This window comes from Clupea harengus, chromosome 14 (genome assembly GCF_900700415.2).
Source record: "Clupea harengus chromosome 14, Ch_v2.0.2, whole genome shotgun sequence".
Lineage (NCBI taxonomy): Eukaryota > Metazoa > Chordata > Actinopteri > Clupeiformes > Clupeidae > Clupea > Clupea harengus.
Window position 1 is genome coordinate 21,411,912 of NC_045165.1, and position 10,570 is coordinate 21,422,481.

Genomic DNA, 10,570 nt, shown 5'->3' on the forward strand with positions numbered 1-10,570 from the left:
TGCACTGAACAAATACTGCCATCCAGTGTTGAAGGAGGGCAGTTCTACCTTGTTTATTTGGGCACATGCAGAGGTGTCAGTTTTGTAAGGAGTTCTAACCAGATCGTCAAATATATCCTGGCTAACAAAAGACTGTGGCAGACTGTTTTTTTAGCTCAATTTTTTTCACTACTCCTAAGTAACAAAATTATTCCAACATACTTGTCACAGGAATGCAGATGAATATGTCTACCTTACACCATGCTGTACCCAGAAGATTGTGTAATGAAAACATTGCGGTCTACCTCTTGTGTCGTCATTACAATTCTTTCAGTGAGTGATGCTCCACACAGGTGTTACTCATCCGAGACAGCATGAAGTCATCTGAGCACTCTACTAACAGAACCTTTCGTTTGGCTTTGTTTTCATTTTGCCTTATTGTTGACCATTTACTTCATGGTACATTTCCTTTCCCTCTAAAACTGAAACATCTGTGTTCGGGGAAGAGAATCGATCTGCTAAACTGACGTGTGTAGGGAATGCTGTGCTGATTTTAAACTTGTTGTGACAGATTCAGCCGGCACTGCAGTTTCTTGTTGACTGGCATTTCGATACACAAGTAGAATTGAATGAAATATTTAAATGATGAACACATTGCATAGAGTGTTTCATTGCTAACTGACATTTCGGCATCAGCTGTTATAACAAAGGACGCCAATAGGTAACAAATTAGTTAGCTAAACTAAACACAGCCTGGCAGCTGAGCAGAGCCACACCTGTGAAGTGAAGGAAATAACTCCATTGCTGTGTGAGTAAAGGGACAGTGGGGATGTATCTAAATGGAAGCATGTTGTTTCATTTGCTAATTACTCAACATCTCTCTCACTTTCCCTCTCTTTTTCTCTCTCACTCACTCCCTGTCTCTTTCTCTCATAGTCTTCATAATCATAAACAAAAATACTGTTCATATGTGTATCACATACCAAAAATTGATGTTTTCGTCAGGAATATTTAACAATTTAAATATTTTTATATTTTTTAAAGCAGTTGTAAAGATATGGTGATAATGACACACCTTTGCACTTCCTGTCTGCTATCTCCCTCTGCCTGGAACTGAGTCAACTGGCCCCCGGGGTAATAAGGTTGACTGGGCGTGGAAGCAGTGGTGACGGAATTCTGGGGAATTTTCAGCACGCCTCATAATAGCAGCTGTACCCTCGTCACGTCAGTACACATCTGACAAGCAATGGATACACACCAGAACAGCTCGACCCTGAAGGAGGGATTTTTAGTGAAGCGGGTATGGACCTTCTTTTCTTACCTCTTCTATATCTATCTGACAGAGTATGTGAATTAACTAATGTGTGGTCACAAATTAATCTTGTCTTGACTTTGGACCTGTTCATTTTCATGACAGGGCCATATGGTTTTAAACTGGAAAGCTCGCTGGTTTGTACTTCTGCCTGACAGGCTCATGTATTACAAATATGAGGGTGGTAAAAAGGATTCCTCTAAGCGTGGAACGATTCTTCTGGCTGGTTGTGTGATCACCAGCCCATTCCTAGTGCACGAAAACAGGCCGGTGAGTCCTTCAAATCCCCTTTACCGTAATGCAAGATTCGGTAACAAAAAGGCAGGTAGGTTAGGTATGTAGATAGCTAGAGAGACATGGAGAACCACAGTATATTACCTAGATAAATTGTCTCTTCATGCCCCTTTATTTCCATTATTGTTGGAACATGTTCTCCTGGGAGTGTTTAGATCTTTGTTCAGACCAGTCATGCCTGAGGATGTTGATGTTCCCAATAAAGTGTCAATTATGTCATTGTACATCTGGAGAAATATGTGGAAGTGTGGAGCATGCATGAACGGATGTCAAAGACAGCCATACCCATGGGTGTGTCCATAATCTATTTTCAAAATGAGATGATAAACTGTAAACACTGAAAATTCCAGTCCGTAGCTCTATAAATGGTGAGTAGTTTGCTGTTGACAAGAGTATGTAAATCATGCAAGGTAGTGTAACTAACTCTCTTTTCTTTCCATCTGTGTGTATGTTTGTGTGGGTCTCATTCTGTGTCGATGCTGTACACTTCAGCTGGTGCTGAGACTCCAGACGAACACGTCGGAGGAGTACTTCATGGAGGCATCCTCCCGGGAGGAGCGGGACGACTGGGCTGCTTGCATCACCACCGCGGCGGAGAGGCTCCGCTCCAGCGGTGGTCAGTCCCCAGGCTCTGAGGCCCCAGCCCAGCCACAGCGCAAAGGGTCCAGCTCTCTCAAGCTCCATAACGTCAACCTCAGGTAAGCCCTGCACTGCTTGACAAGATCTGATGTGCCATTGCCAGTTTTGCTATGATGATCCATTTGATTATGGAACGCTGCATAAACAGAGATGTGTGTTTGCATGTGTGTGTCTGTGTGTGTGTGTGTGTGTGTGTCAAAAGTATAATTAATGTGCGTAATGGACATCACACCTTCCATCTGTGTCTTTAGTCAGGTGGTGGACTCCATGTATGATGTGCACAGTGGAATCAAACTGACCAGTCACATGGAACAGGGCAGTTCATTCAGCAACTGCTTTTCTGGTGAGTCTGCTGTCACTCTCAGGGCCCTGGGCATCATGGGCATCAAACTATAATGTGATGATGTGATAATGTGGCTCCTCTGCAGTGTTTTGAGCTCCATCACCGAAACAGACAAAGATTTGATCTGAGAGTCAATCTGCATGTCATTTTAGTTATAGACAGTAAAAGATGCAAGTACTCATACCCAACAACCTAGCCTAATTCTTACAACACAACAGGGTGCACTACAACCACCATACTGATAATTAAGAATACTTAATAACAACCGCAACAATAGTCAACAACAACAACAACAACAGCAAGTCCAACTGGATTCTTCAGCTAGACTTAGGCCCATCTACAGCCATACCTGTCCCCCGTACATTAAGGTGCTCTAAGTATGGCCTCTTCAGCTGTACCCATGCCCCGTTCATGCAAGCTCTAGGTATGCCAAAATCCAGAAGATCTCGCAAAGTATGTGAAATTACGCCAACATTCAAACTTTCAGAACATCTTGCGAAAACAGGGTTCTTCACGTAATACAGGGTAATTCACGTCCCTAAGTAATCTGTGAGTGCCTCAGCCATAACCGCAGGCTCGCTTTTTCAGCAGCCACAGACCACTCCTTTGATAGACAGCTTCTTTTGAGTGACTGAAATTGAAATGAATGTGTAATTGCATACGTGTGTATGAACGTGTGTATTCATATATATCTGTGTGTGTGTATGTGTGTGTGTGTGTGTGTGTGTGTGTGTGTGTGCGTGCGTGCGTGCGTGCGTGCGTGCGTGCGTGCATGTGTGTGTGTATATGTGTGTGTGTGTGTGTGTGCGTGTGTGTGCGTGTGTGTGTGCGTGTGTATGTGCAGGCTCTGCAGTGGTGGACTGGCTGGTGTTCATGCAGCTGACTCTGACACGGGTGGAGGCGGTGACGCTGGCCTCTGCTCTCCTGGAGGAGGGCGACATCAGGCCTGTGGGGGTACGGAGTGTGGAGGCCCTGCGCAATGTTGCCCTCGGGGAGCAATTTCTGGATGATTCCACAGCCCTCTACAGCTATGTGAGTGTCTCTGGGTCCCCTCTCTTCCCTTCCAATTATAACATGTCTAGTTGGGCAGAGAGAGGGGGAAAAAGTAATTTGGGACTCTTTCTTTGTCACAACAGTTGTTGTTGTTGCCATTTGATAAATAAGGGGACATTTACAATCCCACAGTTGATGAGCTTTTTTGTAGAACTTTGTGCAATGAGCTTTTTAGCCTTCAACCCTTTTTGTTGCAAGAATGTAAGATGTTTTACTAAGATTTTGAGTAATGGCACTTTCTTATCAGCTATATGAATAACCTATATTTACTCTTACTAGTCTGAAAACCTCACGAAGAGGGGGAGCGTGAAAGCAGAGACATCTCTGTCGGCTGTGGAGCTCAGTGGCAAAGTGCAGAAGAGAGGTTACCTGCTGAAACAGGTGAGCACTGATGGGATAGCAGCACACACACACACACACACACACACACACACACACACACACACACACACACACACACACAAACATATATATTTATGGTGTTGCAGAACTGGATCTTTTACTGATTAGTTGACATCTGTTGCACAGGGTCACAAGAGGAAGAACTGGAAGGTGCGGCTGTTTGTGCTGAGGTCAGAGCCCGGATACTTACACTACTATGACCCCAGCAAGGTGACTGCTTACTTCATACATACCATGTTCGGCTGTTCTATTTTTAATCATCATTGTAGGTTACTTTTATGATCACCACAAAGGGAAAAAAGTGTGTTAATTCCATGTTGAGTGTGCCAGTGTGATATTACAATCCTAAAACATATAGTGATGAAATAAGAGATGCCTGTGTATTTGTTACCAGGTAACCTCTTGTTCTCTCTAAGTAGAAAGACTTAGTGTGTGTCTTTTTTGAGCACCCTTACTTGTTTGTGGTTTTTGTCTGACTTATCTTTGTTTCCTCCGTGACCTCACTGTACAGGATGACCTAAGCCCTGTGGGCGGCTTCTCTCTGCGGGGCTGTCTGGTCTCTGCTCTGAACGACAGCGGCGTGCCCTCAGGTGAGTCATAAACATCACAGTTACACCCAGCAGGTGTGCTGCTGCTTTGTATGCATCTGAGGGTGTGTGTATTTGTGTATGTGTGTGTGCGTGTGTGTGTGTGTGTGTGTGCTTGTGAGTGTGCTTGTGAGTGTTGTGAATAAAGTATTTTACCACTGGTCAAAATACAAGTACTGACTCATGTGAACATACCATATGTGTTTCACAAATGCAGTTGAACACATATCCTTTATCCTATATCCTCATATCGTCTGACTGTTTGCCCTTGTTCTCCACAGGTGTGAAGGGAAAGGTCCAAGGCAATCTCTTTAAGATCATCACTCAGTCAGACACAGACTACTTCATCCAGGCCCCAAACAAGCAGGAGAAGATGGACTGGATAGAGGCAATCAGGCAGCTGACATAAGCTGATTATAGACTGTAATTCAGAACACTGTCCATTGCCAACCAGCACGGAGCCACCCACAATTACTTCTAAAGTAGTTTGTTATCATTTCAGCTATTGGAGGAAGATGTCTGTCACTCTTTTGAACTACTTTATACTGTCAATTTTACAGTAATGATGACTGCATTCAATGAATGTCACAAGCAATATCATGGCACCTATAACCACAGTCTAAAACAGACATTAACATGTAGGTACCGCCCCGATTTAAATTAAATTGTTCTCTTAAATGGAAGAAGAAGTTTATCCACTGGCATCTGAGACCTCTTCATATGAACACAGATAATTAAGCATAATTACACCTTGTTATACCGATGCATATATAGCCTACTTTATGCTTGGTGAGTGTATGTCAACCTACAATACTTCTTATATTCCACACTTCCAATACCATAAAGCATCATACACACGCATCGTACACACAGAGAGAGAAGGAGAGAGAGAGAGAGAGAGAGAGAGAAATGTTACAGATGAATGTGTCACCTCCTCCTACTCATACACCTACATGCACACATACTTAACCCACCCTTGGTATATCAAACATTACAGTATAGCTACTCATAGCCAACACCATTATAACCTGACCTGCACACCTACGCACACATGAGCAGAACACACAACAACCACCACAGATTTGGAAAAAGATTTGAGATATATTTTCTCATATATGTAGTACGATTATCATGTCATTCCACTCAGCACTGTACATACTAAATTAATGAGCCAATACAAGAAAGAACATTCAATGATTACCTTTTAAATATGATTGCTGTGGCAGAAGATGGATTATAGCACCAATGCATGAATTAGCCTGACACATAGCCTGACACATTCAGCAGTGTGGATGTTACTATCTTGAGTTCAAAAAGACTTCACAGGTGGTTTTCTACTCACTATCTAAGCTTTATTCTTGCCATCCTGTCAGGACTGCCATTTGGTTGTTCAAAAGATAAGGCAATGCTGTATATTCAATTGAATTAATTTAAGCACTGGAATTGATCTCATCTGTTATTGGGAGAGGTAATATGTCAAGTATTATTTTCTAAGGTAAACCATTATTGTCATTAAATGACATAAAAAAAAACATTTCTGTGCATCATCGGTAGCCTCATATATCTGTTCAAAAACATTACGTCCGACAAAGCACTCCTCACCATCTAAAACAATTTTTTTTGCTAGCTACTGTTTAAAGATTCGCCCTAGGGAATCTAATTCACATTCTCAATGACTACATCTTAGCCTACCATACTTCCGTGTACATTAGTCAGACCAAAGCACGGTATCCTATGAAGGCACTTTGCTCATATACCATAATATCAAAGGTGCCATGGAAACCAAAAACAACTACATGGGTTTGCTACTCGTCTCATCTCATCTCATCTGACAATATATGGGCCAAGACTGAAGGTATCCAAGCTGTGCCGTCTGTCTCTGCTCCTTCCTCAAGCCACTTTAGTGATCTCTAAGTCCCCCATTATCCGCAAAGCATTGAGGGATGCTAGGTGCTTCAGACGGTGGGCAAAGCCACACAGGGGCTGACCATCCACCAGGATGCGGAACTGCTGATGTTCACACATGATTTCCATCTGGATGAAAGCGGACAAAAAGAAGAGAAGAGGACAGGCATTACAGGGAGGAATGGGGAATTCAATTAAGTTATTGAACTAATGTCAGTTGAACTATATTATGAAAGAAACTGAATAATGAAAGAAAGACATTCAGCCAAACAATATGAAAGGCAGACACACACTTTTTTCAAGCAGGACAGCAGTAAATCCATGCTTCCATCATGTACTTGTTTGCCAATGCATTCATCACTGAGGTAAAGCTTCAAAACCACTGTGTACCTTGAAAGGCTCTCCTGCTGTGAAGGGGAAATAGGAGAGGGCATTCTCAGAGGGACCCCATTTGCCTTCCAGCCGGGCGTTCCTCAGCACAGCCTTCTCCCCGAAGCTGACGGTGACCTGGAGGCCAACATCTCCCTCTCTGTCCTCCTCGGATTGACATGCCACAGCCAGCACCATTCTGCAGGGACACGGCAAAGGTCAGATAGCACTGAAGCTCTGTCATACATCATGTCTCAGATTTCATGATGTGCAAGGATTGCACATTTTTTGCTCCATCTGGTGTGTGACAGCGACCTCTACAGGATTTATATAGAATGTCAGTTTAAGGAAATACATTTCACTGCGCAGCACAGTCACAATACTTATTTTTCTCAAGTGAGCACTGAAGACATGTTCAAAGCAGTGGTTGTTATCTTCACTCGCAATCTTGTGTTTAATTTATCCTATTCATTTAATGAATGTTTACAAAACAAAACGACATTAAAAAGATTAGATGGCCACTGAACTGTGCAAACATCAGTGACTTTCTTTGTAGACAGCCTCCAAAATGGTGGGAAACGATGGTATCACGTCAGTCCCAAGCCTTAAATGGAATCTACATTCCCCCAGTCTAGCTTTGTGTGTTTGTATGCTATAATTTGACCATGGGACTGGACGTTGATTTGTGCAATAAATGCCAAAAGTTCATATCCAAATATGAGAATAGCCTATACCAAAAGGATCAACAAAGATCACTCCCTGTTACCAAATTTGGTTGGCAACATATTTTTGGAATTGTTTCACACGGGAGTCAAAAGGACACTGACACAGCGTTCACAGTCTTTCCTGTTGATCATGGACACCACTGTGCCGCACAGTACAATCCCTACATTGTGTCTCATCTGGCTGCAGACTTCAACTGTTCACTACCGTGCATAAATCCATACTCTCATCTGACAATCCCTTTGAGCAACCCGAAATTAAAGCCAAATATGAGCTCCGTCAGGTCTTGCGCTCATCACTTCATCATCCAGAGGTGCCAGATTGGCACAGGCCCTACCTCTTAGCATGTTTATGAACAATGCCCATCACCGTCAGCCTCATAGTCGGCCTCAGTCCTCCTTTGATCTCTCCAACATATTCTTCCCCCTGGAAAGAGAGAGAAACAGTCCACGCCCGGTATGTTAGACTACTTTACAACCCACCGTTTTTACAGTTTAATGCTATAACCATTTATAGGCTAGGGAACGTGACGTCTGATCAGTATTCAGCTCCCGATTCCTCATTAAACTTGAATGAGTCCCCGACATTAAAACACTGAATAATATTTAGCTGGCAAATGAAAAAGACCGCCAATAATGAACTAATACAAGAGAAAGCCATTCATTCTATCATTTAAATCCATTGACTGTTCCATCATTTAAAAAAAGGAAACAATGAAATAAGCCTATACTGTAAGAATGACTACAGAATCAAAAGGTTCCATAAATAGCCACTTACATTTAGAATTTTGATGTCCTCTGCCATCTCCCCTCGCTAGTAATTTTGGCTGTCGACGTAACCCGAAGAATACAGCGATGACAATGCCTGTCAAAGAACAGTGTACACACAGCGCACTGCCTACTGATGCAGCTAAACCCCGCCTCGCCTACTTCATGCTTCTGTGTTCCCATAGAGACGGGCTCCACTGTGTAGGTGGCACAGGCACAGCATCTTATGCTGTAGCATCATCGTTGGTTGGTTAGTCATAAAGAGATGGTAATGATACAAAGATGGTAATGATGGTTATGAAAGGCACTGATAGCAGTGGTAATCGTTGTCAATTCAAAATGCTGCATTGAGTGCAAGGCAGCAGAATTTTCGTGGATATTCACGCCAGGTTTCACATTTCACCATGCAGACCTTGCACTTGTTGTTGGAAGCCGGTACAATCGACTGTCCCATGGGAACAACACAGCCCAAGGCGTGGGATTCGCCGGCATTGCCCAGACGATTGGGAACGGGACACGCTAAGCATGTTATGCATGTTATGCATCAGTGTAAAAAAATATAGGCTGAGGGTGGGCTTACTTACTAAATTAAATGTGTACAATGCACTAGTACACAGTGCTATTCCAATAAAAGCAATTTCCTTACACCACTCAAAACACATATGTACACAGTGCCCAAAACCCATGATTTTAGTCACAGTGTCATGTTGTGGGTCAGTGCACTAGGTGCACCTCTTTTCTCCGTGAGTGGCCATCTGCTGCCAGAAAAGCAAACCAGTAGGCGTATGTGCATAACATTAAGTCCCCAACTTCCTTCTCTCAATCTGTGCAAAACACTTTCATTATACAGTATGAACACTCATTTTAGAGGATAATGCAAGTTTAGATTCTTTGCTCATTGAATTGTGGTGCATGCTATAGTTTTGTCTCTGTAAGCAAAACTGAGAGCATAAGGAACATTCTTAAAAGATAGAAATTTATGTGTGGATTCAAGTTGGGGGTGGTTCAGTTTTCCTTCGAACCTCATCCCCTCAGAGGTGACATTTGCATGTTTGGTTAGGTGTGTGTGTGTCACAGAGGTGGGCGTGCTTTGAAATGTTTCTGGAGAAAACAAAATTCTTTACTGTTTTAATTGGACATATGGGAAAATAAAAACAATAGCCTCTTGTGAAACACATACTGTATGTGTTAAATGTCACACCCATTAACCACTTGTGAGTCTTGAATTTCTTTGATCCACCTCCGGGCTCGACCATTACACACTCAACCCTATCTATCTTTGGTAATGGCCTGAACAATCTTTAATGTTAGACTGTATAGTCCTGGAAGCAGCCATCACATCCACTACTATTACACAATTACACATCATTTGTGAGAGGGGTTTGGACAGTAACTTCAACACAAAAAATATGACAAAAGTGCCATGTTAAAATTAATTAGAAGTAGTGAATAAAATATACACGATCAAGAGGCTAAGAAAGCGGTAATGAACTGGTTAACATGGTCCTGTGAAAGAGAGGGGTAACAGGCTTTGAGGAAAAAAGAAAGCAGCAGATTCTTCCAGCTAAATTTCATAGTTAAGTGAAAGAAGTTTATTTATTGTGATGCCATTTGCTGTGTTTGGTGTATTATGATACGACCCTTTCCCTTTTTGTTCATGACTTCAGGAATAAACAAGGCTGTTGGATGTTGCTAAACAGACCCACATAAATACATACAAATATACTAATAATTGTCACATATTTCCTTTCATGTCAGTTTTTTTCATTTCTCCTTTATTTTGCCAGGGTAGTTCGATTGAGACAAGGACTCTTTTCCAGGTGTGCCCTGTCTAAGGAGGCACAATACTTAGATATGTTCAACATACATAGACATGTTTAACACAGACACTCCCATACACACATACAATATTTCTTTATGTCCTTTGCATGGTACCTTTTTTAAATACTATTTCAAGTTGTAAAATAATAGCCAGTGCATCCCTCATTACACTTGTATGGTGCCAAATCTATAACCCAAACTGGTACATTCATAACCTTTACATAGTAGCCCATCATGACTCTCCAATTCTCCCCATAAGGGCCTATTCCACCTGGGCCCCATCATTAGTCCATATGGACATCCACATGTGGGCGAAAATGAGTCCTGTGCCAGCTGCAAAGCATTATGCTAGGTTCCCAAAGTAATGACCTCCAGG

General features: G+C 42.4%; 2 protein-coding genes across 2 annotated transcripts; one reads left to right on the plus strand and one right to left on the minus strand.

Moving 5' to 3' along the window:
* The first annotated feature begins 1,132 nt into the window (after window positions 1-1,132).
* plek2 (pleckstrin 2) lies at window positions 1,133-5,303 on the plus strand. The gene is made up of 9 exons (XM_012823261.3): window positions 1,133-1,279; window positions 1,397-1,561; window positions 2,078-2,283; window positions 2,476-2,567; window positions 3,412-3,599; window positions 3,900-4,001; window positions 4,149-4,232; window positions 4,534-4,612; window positions 4,891-5,303. The coding sequence occupies exons 1-9, from the start codon at window positions 1,226-1,228 to the stop codon at window positions 5,016-5,018; spliced, it is 1,098 nt and encodes a 365-aa protein (XP_012678715.1). The 5' UTR covers window positions 1,133-1,225; the 3' UTR covers window positions 5,019-5,303.
* Window positions 5,304-5,690: 387 nt separating this feature from the next.
* si:ch211-10a23.2 (Galectin-related protein A-like) lies at window positions 5,691-8,675 on the minus strand. Its single transcript, XM_012823004.3, has 4 exons — window positions 8,384-8,675; window positions 7,944-8,032; window positions 6,905-7,082; window positions 5,691-6,643 (listed from the first exon to the last, which is right to left on the minus strand). Exons 1-4 carry the CDS (start codon window positions 8,408-8,410, stop codon window positions 6,500-6,502), a joined length of 438 nt encoding a protein of 145 aa, XP_012678458.1. The 5' UTR covers window positions 8,411-8,675; the 3' UTR covers window positions 5,691-6,499.
* Between the last annotated feature and the right edge of the window lie 1,895 nt (window positions 8,676-10,570).